Consider the following 18,849-nt stretch of genomic DNA (forward strand, 5'->3'; position numbering starts at 1 on the left):
GTCCAAAGTCATACCACGTGCTTCAGGGATCAGATTCTTCTCCCAGAACCTCCCAACACTGACCCTCCAGGACCTTGCTCACTGAACCCTCCAGGTACACAGTCTCTCTCACTGACCCAGGTCAGTACAACACGAACACCTGTCCGTTACCTGTGTCGGCCACACAGGTCCTCGGATACCTCTTCTCCACAGAGGCACCCTATAGCAATGACCAGTCTCTTTCTCACTGACCCCGGTCAGTACAACACGGTTTTCACAACCGTCACCTGCTGGCCGTGCAGGTTTTCAGACCCCTCTACCGCAGAGGTATCCTATAAGTCTCTTTCTCCTGACTCCAGTCAGTATATCACACGGCTTTCCATACAGTCAGCCCTCCTGGCTCAGTGTTGCCCTTAGCGACCGAATTTTGCAGTCCTTTTCCGTTGCCCCTAGTAACAAGGCTACAATATTGCCCTTTGCAATTCTCCACCAATTGTGAGGTAGCGCTGTCATTCAGATAGGGGATCCTCGCTAGGCAGCGAATAAAACACATCCGGCACTGTGTTTTCCATAGAACATAACATAGTCCATGCATTTTATTCAGCAGCATAAACCCATAGCAGCAATATAAACTTCATATACAGCATAGCGTCCATAGAGTTTCACTCTGTAATCCTGTCCTCACACAGGATATGCAAATGTCCAGCATACAGGCTCTTCAGCCTCAGTATTATCTCACCCACGTCAGGGTCACTCATGGTTCCTTTAGCATACTGCAGACGTCCTTTCCCTCCAGGGAACACCAAGGCACGTGCAGCCATTAACACAGCATTCACTGCTGTCAGAAGGCAGCCCCATCTCACTCAGATTTAGAGTGCGAGTAGTCCCACCAAGCAACACCAGTGACCAGAGGTAAACTTTTTACTTCCGATCAAAGCTGCTGGTTCACGCTGTCATTTGACAGCATGGGAACCGGAGCTATCTGACCAGCGGTAATGGTTTTACTGCCAATCAGAAGCAGTGTTTGCCGTGTCATGTACATGACAGTGTGGCAAACACTGGATGGTCAGGCCTCCCATTCAAGTGAATGGGGTTTAGGTACTGTTCTGGTACCCACATTTTCTTTAAACTGTTTGCCGGACCTGAACATCCAGGGGTAGGCCCATCTCTACATATAATTAATTCTAGTGATGTCACTGCAGGGGGAGTGTTTAAATGAGAAAGCTACATATAATGTACATATTATGATTAAAGGGAAGCTGTCACCTCATTTTTGGCCTATGAGATACGGCCACCGGCATCAGCCGATGTAACCTGAAAGATGAGAAAAACGAGTTAGATTATACTCACCCGGGGGTCCGGTCCGGTCCGATCTGGCACCTCCCATCTTCTAGTGGTGACGTCCTCCTTCTTAAAGTACGCCTGCGCAGGAGCCGCGGCAGAAGTATGTGTGGTGCCGCATCTCATAGGCCAAAATGAGGTGACAGATTCCCTTTAAGACTGTTCAAGTTGAAACGCATCAACCCTAGAACTTTGTTCTGTTTGTGACCCTATTTTAATGAAAATGTAATAAGATTTTTTCAGAGATGCCGGCTATTTTGTTATATTGGATTTATTTGCCCTGGCCGAGAGGCTTGCTAGATCTCTGAAACCTATGTGATGGTGTATGCCCACAACGGTGAGGTCATCTAGTTTTTTGATTGAGCCACCATGTTGCCCCAGTCTCAGGGAGAGCTATGTACAGCCGAGAGATCTTCATAACTTATTAGGAAAGAATATGGATGTCTCCAGAAAAAACACTAGATCACAGATACCAAGGTGTAATTTTATTCAACTTTATATTACCTAAATGCCCATATAGATGGCTGATCCTATGATCATTACTTTAAAGAAAACAATAAATATTTAAATTTGTATCACAGGTTTAGGTACGCTTTAAGTGAGAAAATCATTACTTACTTGTACAAAATCCCATTGCGCTTCTCATGAGAGAAATTCTCCAGCTGAAGAGAGTCTTGAGTAATAAAAGCTACTGCCAGGTGAAAATAATTGTTCCACAGCTGAAAATGAGAATAGATAAAATAGAATATAAGTCACGAAAAACATATTTCTAATTAACCCCTCCCCGCTGAGGCCAGTTTCTGATTTTTTGCTTTCATTTCCTCTCTTTCAAGAGCTGTAACTTTATTTTTTCGATCACATACCCATATGAGGGCTTATTTTGTGTGGGACAAATTGTAATTTTGAATAACACTATTCATCATTTGATTCACTGGAAAAGACAAAAAAAAATTGAGCTGTGGCAAAACTGAACAAAGTGCAATTTCGCAATTTTTTTTTTTTATTTAACATATTCACTTAGTGGTAAAATTGTTCTGACAATATGATTCTCCAGATCAATGCAATTATAAAGATAATAAACACTTTTTTCTTCATTTGCGTAATGTTTACATTTGCAAAAAAAATGTTTTGGCTTGTGTTGTTATTTTCCCAGTCTCATAATGTTTTCAATTTTTGGATGATCGGGCTGTGTGAAGGCTTATTTTTGTGCCCTAATATTACTTTTTTATTTTTGCTATTTTTAGGGTAGATACAATGTTTTGATTGCCTCATTTCATTTTATTGTAGTTTTGCAGAGGTTGAAAAACAGTAATTCTAGCATTTAGATTTTTTTCCCATTACGCAATTTTTCTGATTAGGTTGATTAATTTATATTTTGATAGATTGGACTTTTACATTTGTAATGATTCCACATATATATATATATATATATATATATATATATATATATATATATATACACACACACACACACATATACACACACACACAGTATATATATTTAATTTTTATTTATTTTTTTTAAAAGGGCAAAAGGGGGTGATTTGAACTTTTATTTTTTATATACTATTTAAAACTTAGTAACTGCATGTCATATGTTGGTAATGGGCTAATAGGCACTCTGAAATATAGCAAAACAAATATTAAAAAACATTAATAAATATTAAATGTTATTTTCTACCAAAGAGATGCTAACCAAATATTTGTTAAAGCAAAAAAATTAATAAGACGTTTAAAACACAAATAAACAATATGTTTATACTTAAAGGGAACCTGTCAGCAGGATTGTGCATAGTAGCCTACAGACAGCGTCAGGTCGGCACCTTTATACGGATTACAATGATACCTTAGTTGCTGAAATCAGTCTCGTGGTTGTTGTGTAATCTTTTTCAGTTTTCATGAGATTCTCATGCACTGGGGCAACCTGTGGGGGCATAGTCATGTGGTGCTCTGATTAGATATTAATAATGAAGACTGCTGACAGGTCACTGATCCCTCACTGACCTGCCCCCTAGTTTACATACTGAATATAATATGTTTTGAATAAAACAAAACTAAAACATTCATCAGGCAGGTGCCGGCTGCAGCATGATCACATCTATACTATGCATTAAATTATTTTATTTAATCATATACATTGATTCTATATAAAAACAAATCGGTTTCAAAGTGGTGCCGGCCGCACCTGCGCAGCAGCATCTATCGGCGATCCAATAGGTGCTACTGCGCAGACGCCATTTTGCTAAAAAAAAAAAAATTTGGTCTCCACTGAGATGGGACCAGCAGCGCCTGCGCAGTAGCATCTATCAGATCTATTAGATGCTACTGTGCAGGTGCGGACAGTGCCATTTTGAGAATATTTTTTTATTTTTTTTGCAGAATAAATGTAGATCACTAAATAAAGTAATTTAATGCATATTATGCATGCCACCAGCACCTGCGTGCTGAATGTGAATTTTTTTTTCATTACATATTATATACAGTATGTAAAATAGGAGGCAGGTCACTCAGGGATCAGTTACCTGTCACAAGCCATCAGTGTGAATAGTTAATGAGAGCATCACATGAAGACCCCCCACTGGCCGCCCCCGAACCATGAGAATCTCATTAACTGAAAACTAAAAATAAAGCTTAAATAACAAACACAAGACGGATTTCATCATCCAAGGTATCATTGCAATCAGTATAACGGCGCCGACCTGACACTGTCTGTAGGAGACTCAGCACAATCCTGCTGACAGGTTCCCTTTAAGAGGTGATGCAAATATTAAAAGAACATATAATATTTATATAACGCTAGAGACATGTTGCTCTCCATCTCTCCACTGATTGAGGAAAGCCAGGAGTGGACTCCATATAACTACCTACACATGAATAACAAGGTATTCACAGAACTGCGCAAAATGAATAGCAAAACAAAATAGATAGATTTTTACAATTTAAATTCCTCTTAAATGTGTACTTGTTGCATGATGGTTTTTAAAGAGGAAGTATCAAATAAAGATAGACACTGGTGAGTCCAAATCTCCAGGGTTAGTATTAGTTATATATGATGTATTCAAAGATGGCTTCTATATATTTATACGATTACACAGCCTGAAATCGACTCCCATAAGACCGGCAACACCGTATAAAGGCACCCGGACCACGAACTCCATGAAACCAGCAGATTCACCACTGCAACCTGAGAGCTCTTTGCTCCCGGCTTGGTCACCATAGAATACTCTATCACCGACAGTCAGGTGATGCATCAGGATGGTGGGAGTGGTCACCACCCACATCAGCTGACCTAGAAACTCGGCAACTGCAGCACTCTGTCAGTAAGGGAAACTGACATTAACCCCTGCTGGCCTGAAAGCAAAAAAGCTACATTTAAATCATAGTGGAACCAGAGCTGCCATGCATCCATAAATTGATGGTGACAGGTGATTTTAAATAATAAAAACAATTTCATTTTATTTTTGCACCACTATACTCTGAGAGCTATAGCTTTTTTATTTTTTCACTCATAGAGCTGTATTGCAGATTGTTTTTGTGGAACAAGATGACGTTTTCAAAGATTCCATTTTTATTTACACTTTTGTTTTCTGATCTCGTTTTACTCCACTTTTTGTTCGATGGCATGATGAAAAAGCATCGTTTTTTTATTATTTTTAACGGTGTTCACTGAATTGGCTTAACTGGTGGTACAGTTTTATAGGTCGGTTAGTTCCAACCAAACGTGTGTACTTTTTTGTTTATTTTTTTCATAAAAATATTTATTTATGGACACAATATACATACTTTTTATTATTTTGTGACTTTTTAAAAATAGTTTTACAATTTTTTTCTTTTCTTTAACTTTTTTTGTTAGTCCCTCTATGGGACTTTTACTTTCAGTAGTCTGATCACAGTTCTAATGCATTGCAATGCTCTCACACAAACTTGTTAGATCAAGCACTGCGCATGTTCTAACAAATTTGCTAGAACCATTGAAACAATTGTGCTCCTGCGAGTGCCGGGTGTCAGAATCAGCTATCACCCGGTGGCAATCCCACACGCACAGCCTCTCAGTGCGCAAAATTGCCTGGACGTACTCAGCACGTCCAAGATCAGGAAGCACTTCCTATCAAGGATGTGCTGAGTAAGTCCATGATCGAGAAGGGGTTAAGGTAATCTGTCAGCATTTTTTTCTTATTTAATCAGAGAGCCTAATTACAGGGATGTGTCACTTATTGGGATATGTGTTGCCATTTCAGTACAATCAGTGTTTTAACTGCCTCACTAGCTCTGACATGCCAGTCCAGCTAATGTGTGCAACCTCGCCCCCACCACTGATTGGCTTTAGTGTGCAAGTGAGGGGAGCGTGTTTTGCCATGCATGGACAAGATGGGTCTGCACATAGCAGTACATTTCAGCTTAATGTGCATCCAAGGTAGTTATGTCCATGGCCCTGCCACTTGCCGTGACGCTGACCCTGCGCACGTGGTTCATGAATTTTGCATAAAGTAAAAAATTGTGTTCATCTTTTTTTAATCTTCTTTGCAAATTTTCAATTCAGATTTTGGAAAACGTCACAATGTCATAGAAATTTACCGGCGTGCAAAAGAAATCACTGCAGGGTTGACTAGAATAAATTAACAACAAGTTTTACGACTTTTAGAACAGTTGCAAATGATAAATCACTCACAAACATGGAAATCCAAAACGCTGACCAACAATGCAAACAATAAAACAAAAAAAAAAAAACAGAGTTACAAGAGTTACAAAATGCAGTAGTTTAATGAGTAAGTGATTAAAATAAATCTCTACCGTACTACTATACCTGCACTTCAAAATTCATATTCTCAAGAAATTTCTGCTCCATGATTCTGGCAAACTTGTCAATAGCTCTCAAGAAAACTCTGGAAAACAAACACATATGTATAGTTGGTGTCAAACAATGTGTTCATGAAAATCCAAATATATACTGCCATAAGAGTGCACAAATCACAGGACCTCATATTAAAACTTAGTGCCCTCCTCCAAAGAGCTTCCTCAAATTCAAACAGACATAATAAAATCATAATACGATGGCTCAGTGGTTAGCACTGCAGTGCTGGGGTCCTGGGTTCCAATCCCACCAAGGACAACATCTGCAAGGAGTTTGTATGTGTTCCCCATGTTTGTGTGGGTTTTCTCCTACAATCCAGACATTCTGATAGGAAATTTAGATTGTGAGCCCCATCGGGACAGCGATGTATGTAAAGCACTGTGGAATTAATGGCACTGTATAAGTGAGTAAAATAAATTAATAAAAGTAGATAATAGTACGGTATTTTTTATTTGTATAGCGCCAACATATTTCACAGCACTTTACAATTGAGAAGGAATATGCACAAATAATACCAGACATTACATAGTAAATATTAAGACCTGATTCAGATGTTTGTGCTGTATGCACGTGCAGCGTCAGACTGGCCCACCGGAGAATTCTCCGGTGGGCCCTAGCATCCAGTGGACCCTGGCACCTGCTGGCATAAAGGGCGAGCAGTTGCCTAGGGCCCCCACTGCTCCAGGGGCCCCTAATCAGTGGTGTGTCGCTAATAACGGCACACCATGCAGCTGCTATGGTGGCCTGTACCAGTGGAGCAGCAGCGGGTGACAGGAAGCAGGAGCCCCTGTCCCCGCTGCTAAAGAGAAATGAATATTCACTGCTTCCCACGCCCACATGGGCGTGGGAAGCAGTGAATATCATTTCACTTTAGCGGTCTCCACTCCCCAAGCCTAGCTAGCTGGCGCCGCCCTCAATTGCAATGGAAGAGAGAGCGTCTCTCTCTCATCAGTCCCCTCTGCTTCTTCTGACTCACAGCCGCTGCTCGATGACGTCTGGCAGACTGGGCAGATCCTGAGACTTAAGCCCCCGTTACACATAGCGATATCGCTAGCAATATCGCTGTAACGTCACCGATTTTGTGACGTAGCAGCGATATTGCTAGCGATATCGCTATGTCTGATACTTACTTCCGACCGGCTCCCCGGCTGCTCATCGCTGGTCGCGCGAGAACGTCCTGGACCATTTCTAATTGGGCGCTTCCTGTGGCGCCGACGAGCGACACGTGGAGCCGGGCGGGAGGACGTCAGGATCGCCTCGTCTGACAGGTAAGTAGCGACCCCCCCACCCCTGCTATTTCGCTGGTGAGATCTGCCTGTTTGGCAGCTCACTAGCGACCACTTAGCGATGCACCAGCGATCCATCTCGTTGTCGGGATCGCTGGTGCATCACTAAGTGTAATGGTACCCTAAAGCCAGCATCAGCGTGGTAGTGAGGAGGAGAGGTGAGTATTGTGGGATTTTTTTTTTATATATCTATATCTTTCTATCTATCTCTACAGTACATCTATATAGCTATCTATCTCTATATCTATATATTTCTATATCTATCTATCTCTATATATCTATATCTCTTCATATCTATCTATCTCTATCTATATCTCTTTATCTCTAGCTCTCTATCTTACATATAGAGATCGATAGATACAGAGAGCGATAGATATAGAAATAGATAGAGATACTGTAGATAGATATAGAGATAGATAAATATAGAAATAGATAGATATACTATCTATCTCTATATCTATCTATCTATCTATCTACAGTATCTCTATCTATTTCTATATCTATCTATACCTATCGCTATCTATTATCTATACATCTATCTATCTATCCATAGATCTATCTATTTTTTCCTGTATCTATCCCTCTATCTGTCCTATCTATCTTTCTATCTATACTTAACTATATATCTATCTCTATATCTATCTATTTATCCATTATCAATCTTCTATCTATCTATATATCGATCTATCCATCAATCCATGGATCTATTTATCCCATATCTATCTATCCATCCATTATCCATCTATCTATCTCTATGCCTATCTTTCTAGCTATACTTATCTATATATCTATCTCTATATCTATTTATCCATTATCAATTTCTATCTATCTATATATCTAGCTATCCATCTATCCATAGATCTATTTATCCCATATCTATCTATCTATCATTATACCCTATGAGGTTGGCAGCATTATACCCTATGAGAGGGTGCATTATACCCTATGAGGGGGCAGCATTATACCCTATGAGGGGGCAGCATTATACCCTATGAGGGGGCAGCATTATACCCTATGAGGGGGCAGCATTATACCCTATGAGGGGGAAGCATTATACCCTATGAGAGGGTGCATTATACCCTATGGGGGGGCAGCATTATACCCTATGAGGAGGTGCATTATACCCTATGAGAAGGCAGCATTATACACTCTGAGGAGGCAGCATTATACCCTATGAGGGGGCATCATTATACCCTATGAGGGGGCATCATTATACCCTATGAGGGGGCATCATTATACCCTATGAGGGGGTGCATTATACCCTATGAGAAGGCAGCATTATACCCTCTGAGGAGGCAGCATTACACCCTATGAGGGGGCAGCATTATATTCTTTGAGATGGCTGCATTATATTCTATGAGGGAGGCTACCCAAACTCCTGCTACATAATTAAGATTTGTACTACCTTATATTATACCCTGATATTAGTGTGTTTTACCGCACAATTGGTGGTCTTTTATTTATCTCAATGTAGCTACATAGTGGGCCCCAAGAATGATTTTCTCTGGTGGCCCAAGGTGTTCCAGTCCGACGCTGTGTATGTGTTATGGCTTTTTTTTTTTCATTGATGCAAAAATGTACCCATTATAATCTATGATGCTATTCACATTTCCAGGTTTTTTTCATGGACCATGTCTATGCAAACTCTTGGAAATATGCCAGTTTTCCTCTGGTATTACAGATAAAAAAAGCCAATTCAAGATTATGGGTCCATGAAAAAAAACATACAGCACTCTGATGGCATGTGTGTACCATACATATTACACTGCCAAGTATCTGAGTAGCTTTGTAATTCATCCACCTATCTGTAAAAAAAACACTGATGACACACTGATGCCAAAAACGGACACCCAGACCATATACTGATGACACACTGACATTAAAAACAGACACCTGGACCAAACACTGATGATCCAAAACACTGATGACACCAATACCATTTATTCACATACATGTTTAACCACGAAAGTGTGACACACAATTCACCAATTCAAGCAAGACAAATAAGGGCCTTGCTCTCAGGTCACATTCAAACGTTCAATATTTGGTCAGTATTTTACATCAGTATTCGTAAGCCAAAATCAGGGGTGGATCAGTCAAAGGAAAAGTATAATAGTCACTCATGCACCACCTTGACATTTTTCACCCACTCCTGGTTTTGTCTTAGGGTTCTTTAACACTTACCGTGTTTTTGCGGGCTGCTTTTGCGGCCCCAATAGATTTTTATGGGGCCGCAAAAACAGGCCATAAAAAAATGTCAGCGCGCCGTATGGCTGTGAGGGCCATATTTACAACCGTGAAAAAATATCGAGCTTGCTCGATATTTTTTATGGCTTATAGACACGGCCCCCATTGAAATCAATGGGGCAGCAAAAACAACGGAAGCTTGCCCAGTGTGTTGATTTTGTGGTACACCGTGAAGACCGCATTTGCGGAACTCCGTATTTTTACTAGGACACTCTCATGTACTTCCTGTTTATCACTTCGAAGGCCTGCAGAAATCCGAGAAGATTTTTGCGGCAGACCATGAAAATTTCGGCAATACGGCCCATAATAACGGGCCAAAAAAACACGGCAAGTGTAAAAGAAGCCTTTTTGCTCATTCTCACTTACAATGAAATCGGTCAAATTTAATCAGATTAAAAATCAGAATGCATTTGGACCAATGTTAATCTATCATTGTGTGTTTTTCTGCGTTTTTTTTCCAGCTTGGATCAAATCAAGATTGGACTGGAAAAAAACAGCAGCATGCTGTAATCGGAAATCAAATCGCATTCGGAAATAGAATAGAATGGGTGCGAGAAAAAAAATAAATCGCACAGCACTCGGACCATCCGATATACTGTCCAATTTTTACACACCGATCTCCTTTGAAAAAAACAGCAATCCAGCATGGCCCCTTCCTAGGTCATCAGTACTTTTAGTACTTCCTGGCGCCGCTGGAGTGGCAGCCTGTTACAGTAGCTCCTTCTTTGCTCTCCTTTTTTCTCTATTTTTTCTATTTTCCTTTCTCTTTTTTATTGTTACTCCAAAGGACATTGCACTATGGAAAACCATAAGAGGACCTGGATCTTCGATGGACTTTTTACCTTGTTTTTACTTGGATCTATTGTGTTGGGAAATCCAGGAACTGAAAGACCCTATTGTCTACTCCAGAGAAGCTATACTGCTGCTTAGGGCTACAGCAAGACAGCATGCTGCTAATAGACCAGAGGACATTCTACCAGAAACAAGGAGGACTAAGAGAAGAAATTGCAGAGCTGGAGCCCTCAGGAAAGCTAGAAGAAGGCGCTATAGACCTGCTCTTCCCTCCGTCATTATGGGCAATGTGAGGTCACTCGGGAATAAGATGGACGAACTGTCGGCGCTGACCAGAAATCATCGGGAATTAAGGGAGTGCAGTATGTTGCTGTTTACAGAGACCTGGCTCACCGAAGGTACTCCGGACACTGTTGTCCTGTCCTCGCGAATGCGTTTAAAGCCATCCAACGAGACAAGGGAGAGCGGTAAGAGGAAAGGCGGAGGGCTGGCGATATTTGTGAATGATAGATGGTGTGACTCTAGGCATATCGTGGTCAAAGAGCAAACATGCTGTAAGGACATTGAGCTATTAGCTGTGGGCATGAGACCTTTTTATTTACCGAGGGAACTATCGCATGTAATCATGATAGCTGCATATGTCCCCCCTTCTGCGAAAGCTGATGCCGCCACTGAGGTCCTACAATCCACAATGAGCATGATGCAGTCCCTTCACCCCCATGCACTCCTTCTGGTTTCGGGAGACTTCAATCATGTGTCTCCAGAATCCATACTACCTGGTTGCACACAGTATGTTACCTGCCTCACTAGAGACAACAAAATATTGGACTTGTTCTTTGCCAATGTGAGAGGGGCATATGCCTCGTCAACCCTACCGCCCCTTGGAAGATCGGATCACAACCTAGTGCACCTCCAACCCGTCTACAAGCCACTTGTACAGAGAGAACCTGCTGTCACTCGCACAGTGAGGATATGGACTGAGGAGAGTGATGATGCTCTGAGAGACTGCTTTGAAACAACCACTTAGGATATGCTGCAAGATTCCTATGGTGATGACATGGATGGTCTCACACACTGTATAACGGACTACATTAATTTCTGTGTAGACAACACGGTACCCACATAAGTAGTGAGGTGCTTCTCTAACAATAAACCATGGATCAGCCCCGGAATAAAGGCTCTTCTCAAAGAGAAGAAGTTGGCCTTCAGATCAGATGACAAAGCCAGGCTGAGAGATGTGCAGAAAGATCTGAAGAATCTAATCAGGCAAGGAAAGGCTAATTATAAGAGAAAGATTGAACTGAAATTGTCACAGAAAAGGATTCATGAAGTCTGGGAGGGTCTAAAGTCTATTTCTGGGCATAGACAGACTGTCTCCAGGATGGTTGTAGATAAAGAGGGGCTTAATGAACTTAATCTATTCTTTAACAGATTTAGTCACACACTGGCTGCTCCTGCCCCTGCATACCATTCACACCTCTCTGCTACAATAACCTCAGTTGACAAGTACCCAGGTTGCAAAAGAACTGTATAAGATAAAAGTATTGAAGGCTGCAGGTCCTGACGGCATCAGTGCAAGGCTAATCAGAACCTGCTGGCACCAGCTGAGTGAGATCATAACAAATCTGTTCAATATGAGCCTGAGAATAGGTATAGTACCACAACTGTGGAAATTATCGTGTGTGGTACCAGTTCCGAAGAAACCTTATCCAAAAGACCTTAATGACTATAGACCTGTAGCATTGACATCACACCTGATGAAGGTACTAGAGAGATTGGTTCTCACACGTTTCCATCCTCTAGTGCAGGGTTCCCCAACTCCAGTCCTCAAGGCCCACCAACAGGTCATGTTTTCATGATTTCCTTAGTATTGCCCAGGTGATAATTGCATCACCTGTACAATACAAGGGAAATCCTGAAAACATGACCTGTTGGTGGGCCTTGAGGACTGGAGTTGGGGAACCCTGCTCTAGTGAGCTCGGATATGGACCCTCTCCAGTTTGCCTACAGGCCGGGCATTGGTGTGGATGATGCCATTATCCACCTTCTAGATAGGACTCTCTCTCACCTGGAGAAACCTGGGAACACTGTGAGAATAATGTTCTTCGATTTCTCTAGTGCTTTTAATACCATACAGCCAGGTCTACTGAGAGACAAGCTGGGCCTTGTTGGCGTGGACCTCCAACTCTCCACCTGGATCCTTAACTACCTCACGAACCGACCTCAGTTTGTAAAGGTTCGGGACAGTGTGTCAGACACGGTGATCTGCAATACAGGGACACCTCAAGGTACAGTTCTTGCCCCTTTTCTCTTCACACTGTACACCGCGGATTTTAAGTGCAACTCATCTAGCTGCTACTTGCAGAAGTATTCTGATGACTCTGCAATAGTAGGCCTCATCACAGGAGGAGATGAAAGAGAGTACAGAGATACTAACCAAGCTTTTGTGGAGTGGTGTCAGAGGAACCACCTTAGGATTAATTCCGGGAAGACCAAGGAATTGGTGGTGGACTTTCGCAAGGGAAAAAATACACCAGAGTGGTGAGTGGTGATCATTCAGGGAAATGACATTGAGATAGTCGACACCTATAAGTACCTTGGTGTGATCCTCAATAATAAGCTTGACTGGGCCCATCACTTGGATGCAGTGTACAGGAAGGGCCACAGTAGGCTTTATCTGCTCAGAAGGCTGAGAGCTTTTGGAGTTAGGGGGGCACTCCTTGCATCCTTCAACTCTGTTGTGGCATCAGTCATCTTCTTTGGTGTGGCGTGCTGGGGTAGTGGTATATCAACCAGGGACAGGAATAGGCTGGACAAACTGATTAGAAGGGCCAGCTCTGTCCTGGGATGCCCCCTTGATCCAGTTCAGGAAGTAGGCGACAGGAGGATACTGGCCAAGGTAAGCTACATGGTGCAGAATGATTCCCATCCCATGCATGAGACCATGACAAAGATGTGCAGTACTGTCAGTGACCGGCTACTTCATCCTAAATGTGAGAGGGAGCGCTATCGAAAGTCCTTCCTTCCTGCTGCAGTTAGGCTGTATAACCAGCACTGTCCAAAACGGAGAACGACCCAAACAGTGAACTGATATAACCGGACTATCACAACTTTGGATCTATCTTTTTTTTTTTTTCGTATATGTACCTACCTACTGTCAATGTAATGCCTTTATGCATGTGTATCTGTACTTGTTCCTGCCTTGCTGCTGTAATGCTCTGAATTTCCCCATGGTGGGACGATTAAAGGATTATCTTATTAATATCAGCCTGCAGCTGTTTGCCAGGTTTTTTGGGGGGTCCCCCATTTTAATAGCCAGTAAAGGCTAAGTATACAGCTGTAAATTGATATTAATTACCTGGAAAGCTCCATGGTTATTACCCCCTTCCCAGGCTATAAACATCTGCCCTCAACCGTCGACTTTCCCTCTGCTGGTTAAGAAAATTACGCAGGAGCCCATGCCATATTTTGCAGAAAAATAATCTTTTAATAACTAAATACATGTACAGTAAGCTGCACACACACAGTAGTAATTGTATATGTCACTGACATCTATCTATTCTATAAATACTGACCAAATACTGAACATGGCCTCAAGCTTACAATCTGAAGAAATAGGTTTGACATGAGAGATAAATATTGTAAGTTTATGCATGGTCAAGCCATTTGTTATGTTAAATATTAAAAGTTATACAAGTAAAGCCATATGAAAAAGCAACCTGACAGCAACTAAGTGTGTATATGTGTACAGATTTAGGCCACATTCACATGTTCAGGATTTGGTCAGTATTTTATTTCAGTATTTGGAAGTAAAAAAAAAATGGTTGAAAAATGCAGAAGTGGTGACGTGTTTCTATTATATTTTTCCTCTGATTGTTTGACTCTTGGTTTTGACTTATCAATACTGATAAGAAACTGAGCAAACACTTATAGTGTGAACGTGGCCATATACTGAGTTCATGGCGTGTGGGGGAAACTGTTGAAACTTTGATGATGAGTGATAACATTACACTGTAATCTACTGTACAGCAGGTAAGAAACCACTGGTATGACTTGCAAACAGAGGACGAACAGGTAAAATGGATGGACAGAAAAATTAACCTTGTTGATTTATTCAAAATAGATATGAGAGGGAAGAGTTTAGTGAGGGAAAAACCGGTTAAGGCTACGTTCCCATGATGAGCTTTTGGCATGCCTGTAAACTTTTGATGAACAGAAAGTGAGCCAGATAGTATGTAGCACTTGGTTTGCCATGCCAAATGTTGGCCACTCCCCTACCACTTCTCGAGTCACACACATTTAACATTTCTTTCTACCCTGGTTCGGAACTAGAGATGAGCAGATCGATTCACGTGACTCCGGCCCAGCATTCAGGTCAGTGGTACCTGGAGGTTGAATGGGAAGTCCACAAATCTCTTGCCATTCGGCGTCTAGGAAGCACCGACCTACACAGAGACAGACATTCACAGCTTAGGGCCCCTCTGCATGAAATATGTATGGGCCCCTCTCCTTGTACAGCATACCACTTACAGTGGGCATGGAAAGTATTCAGAACCCTTTAAATTTTTCACTCTTTTTTGAATTTACCAAATGGCTGCAATGAAACAAAGTTCATTTTTTTCTCATTAATGTACACTCTGCACCCCATCTTGACTGAAAAAAACAGAAATGTAGAAATGTTTGCAAATTTATTAAAAAAGAAAAACTCTCATCATTCTCCCCTGCTCTGCTGGCGATGGCCGCAAGCAGGGGAGAATGATGAGAGTTACACTTAAGTAATAAAAGAGACAGCAGGCTGTGGCTGATGGGACTATTACTCCCATCAGCCTAACCCTTATGCTGCTAATAACAGTGACAGCAGGAGCGGCGAATGGGAGTATTCAACTGCCGCTCCTGCACTGTAAATAAATACGGTAATTAAAAAAACGGTGTGGGTTCCCCCTTATTTTTGATAACCAGCCAGATAAAACTCACAGTTGGGGGCTGGTATTCTCAGGCTGGTAAGCTGGTGGTGGGTTTGATGTCACTTGACACTACAAAGGTGACATCAACCCCACAAATATAAACCCCACTTTCCACCACTATAGGGCAAGTGAGAAGAGGCTGGCAAAGTGCCAGAATTGGTGCATCTCATGGATGTGCCTTTTCTGGACTGCTGTAGGCTGCTATTTTTTGGTCAAAAAGTTCAATTTTGGTTTCATCATTTCAAATTACCTTGTTCCAGATGTTTTGAGTCATGTCTCTGTGCTGTTTTGCGTATTGTAGGCAAGATACTTTGTGGAATTTTCACAGTAATGGCTTTCCTCTGGTGACTTGACCATGCAGCCCATTTTTCTTCAAGTGCCTCCTTATTGTGCATCTTGAAACAGTCACACCGTTAGTTTTCAGAGAGTCCAGTATTTCAGCTGATGTTGTTTATGGGCTTTTCTTTGCATCCTGAACAATTTTCCTGGCAGTTGTGGATGAAATCTTTGTTGGTCTACCTGACCGTAGTTTTGTTTTTACAGAGCCCTTCATTTTAGATTTGTTAATCACAGTTTGAATGCTGCTGACTGGCATTATCAATTCCTTGGATAGCTTTTTGTATCCTGCTCCTGTTTTATACAGTTCAACTACCTTTTCCCGTAGATCCGTTGACAATTTTTTTGCTTTCCTCAAGACTCACAATCCAGAAATGTCAGTGGCTGGATGAAAGATGCAAGAGTCTGTCTGGATCCCAGAAACTTACTCAGCTATTATGCACACCTTTAGTAGTGACCTTTAGTAGCCATTCAAACCCATTTGTGTCAACTTCTCTGAATGTTATCAGGCCAAAATCATCAGGGTATGTGAACTTTTGATCAAGGTCATTTGGCTATTTTGGGTTTTCATTATAATTTAAAAAGAGAAAACACAGCCACTAACCATGAGTGGAGAAAAAGTTTTGGTGTTATCATTCATATTCTCTGAAACAAAAGGCCAAGAAAGCAAAAATTCTGCTAGGGTATGTAAACTTGTAGATAGATAGAATAAAAGCTGGCAATTCATGTGCCGCATACTGAAAATCACAGAGTGACAGGCTAGAATAGAATAGACGTATACACATAGGATGCATAGCTATATAGATGTCAGTAACACACACACATATATATATATATATAGTATATATGCATATACAGGGTGGGCCATTTATATGGAAACAACTGGGTAGGCCATTTATAAAGTTGGCTCCAAAATGGCCAACTTCAAAATGGCCACCATGGTCACTACCTGTCTTGAAAAGTTTTCCCCCTCCCATATACTAATGTGCCACAAACAGAAAGTTGATATCACCAACCATTCCCATTTTATTTAGGTATATCCATATACATGGCCCACCCAGGTGTATCCATATAAATGGCCCACCCTGTATATTACATTGATAGATAGAATAAAAGCCAGCAATTCATCTGCCGTGTACTGTAAAATCACTGCTGGAGCCAACAGGATTTTAGAGATGGATTACATACAGTAAATACAAATATAATAGGTCAATATATAGAGGTCAGTGACATTACAACTGATGAAATGATACATGGTTTTCTAAATATTTTAAGAACATAAATCTGAAAATTGTGATATGCACTTGTATTCAGTTCAATATAGTCAGATACACCCGGGAGTCACATAGTTAGTAAATTGAGTCCAACTGTGTGTAATTTATTCTCAGTATAACTATAGCTGTTCTATGAAAGTTTTGGAGGGCTATTTGAGGACGTTAACATTAGGGATGAAACAGTATGAAGAAAACCAAAGCACATATCAGACAGGTCAGGGATAAGGCTGAGGAGAAGAGTAAAGCAGGGTTAGGTTAAAAAAAAATAGCCCAAGCTCTGAACATCTTGTGGAGCACTGTTGAATCCATCATTAAAAAATTGAAGGAGTATGGAACAAACGCAAACTTACCAAGACATGGTTGCAGTGGTGTATCTACCAGGGAAGGTGGTGGCAGAGGGTGCAATTGCCATGTGACCCTTCCTTGAAGGGCCCACCTAGAGCTACTTCTACTCTTAACTATATCAATGTATGTAGCATGTCGATATAGTTAAGACCCTGCATTACAGGGGGGAGACATGATCTCCCTGCACTACCGGTCTCTCTGTTCTGTAGACCACAGGTGGCTTTAAGAAGGGCTGGGATGAGGGATAGGCAGGGTAGGCACCCGTCTATGATGCTACCTCCTACCTCTCAGAGGGGGCTATTCTTTAAGCACACTGGTGGCTGGGGTGCAGACAAATAGGGAGCAGTATCAGTGAGTCACTAACACTGCTCCCACCCGGCACTCAATTGTATTTCCGACTAGAAGACGTGAATGCAATTGATGTGAGCAATGCCTGTTACAAGAGCAAAACAGCTGTAATCATCTCCCTTTTTCGCCAGGAACTCCATCAGAATGCAGGTTACTTCAGGCCTTTGCCTTGCTGGAGACGGCGCATGCAGGGCATGTCAGATGGTGCATTACAGTGATGCCATTGCACCATTTAGTGTCCACTGCTGCACCAGATAGAAGAAGAGACGGTTGCTGTGTTGGACGATGAGCCCGGATTAGATAAGTAAAAGCTTTTTTCTACTTTTCTTATGTTATTTTGCAAAATAATGGCAAATCAACAAAGTATGGTGATCATACTGCATTTGGGGCTGTGGTGACCATATTGTATTAGGAGCTGTTGGGGACATTATAAAATATGGTCACTGCAACTCTTTATATTGTATAGAGGTCTGTGGTGGACATATGTCACTGGTGTGTCAGATGCAACAGACTGTTGCTCTGCATCTGGCTGCAGAATGTCTCTGCGTTTGGCATTAGAGACACCTCCTTAATCCTTCTGACTCTTGGACCCAGCGGCAACCTCCCTCCGGCTTTACCTGACACCCTTGGACCTGGGTATCTATAAATCCCCAGTCTGCTGCAGAGTCGCTCGTGATATTCATATTTTCCCTTGTGAAGGCTTGAAGCTACTGTATAGCAGTCAGCTAACTTCCTCTCTGGAGCTGTTTGAGGGCATTTTGTGTTACCTCTCTGAGCCTGCTCAAGCCAAGTTCATTCCCCTTGTAACATTTTGTCTTTAGTTTACAGTGGGGACTGATGCTAGGGCAGGTAGGGTATTCTCAAATCTGACTAGGGGTCTCCACTCACCCTTTTCCTAGTGTTTGAACTTTCTTCCCCTCATGTAGCACTTAGTCTTTCTCACACTGTGCGTGATATCTTACAATATATTGGAGGGCTCTTGTGTATATCATACTGTATGGGTGGCTGTGGTGGCCATTAGAGATGAGAAAACCTTTTAAGATTCAGTTCGGTTCAGATTTGGCGATCATATAGATGTTTGCCGA

General features: G+C 41.6%; 1 protein-coding gene across 1 annotated transcript in view; it reads right to left on the minus strand.

Annotated features, from left to right (window-relative positions):
• Positions 1-18,849, minus strand: part of DOCK2 (dedicator of cytokinesis 2) — a 1,017,649-nt gene that overhangs the window by 449,133 nt on the left and 549,667 nt on the right. The window contains exons 30-31 of the mRNA XM_073573729.1: positions 6,125-6,203; positions 1,939-2,039 (exon numbers count right to left, since the gene is read on the minus strand). Of these exons, the coding sequence (XP_073429830.1) occupies positions 1,939-2,039; positions 6,125-6,203 (180 nt within the window). The remainder of the gene's footprint in view (positions 1-1,938; positions 2,040-6,124; positions 6,204-18,849) is intronic.

Source organism: Dendrobates tinctorius, unplaced genomic scaffold, assembly GCF_039654945.1.
Source record: "Dendrobates tinctorius isolate UK_male_01 unplaced genomic scaffold, ASM3965494v1 ptg000036l, whole genome shotgun sequence".
NCBI classification, from domain to species: domain Eukaryota; kingdom Metazoa; phylum Chordata; class Amphibia; order Anura; family Dendrobatidae; genus Dendrobates; species Dendrobates tinctorius.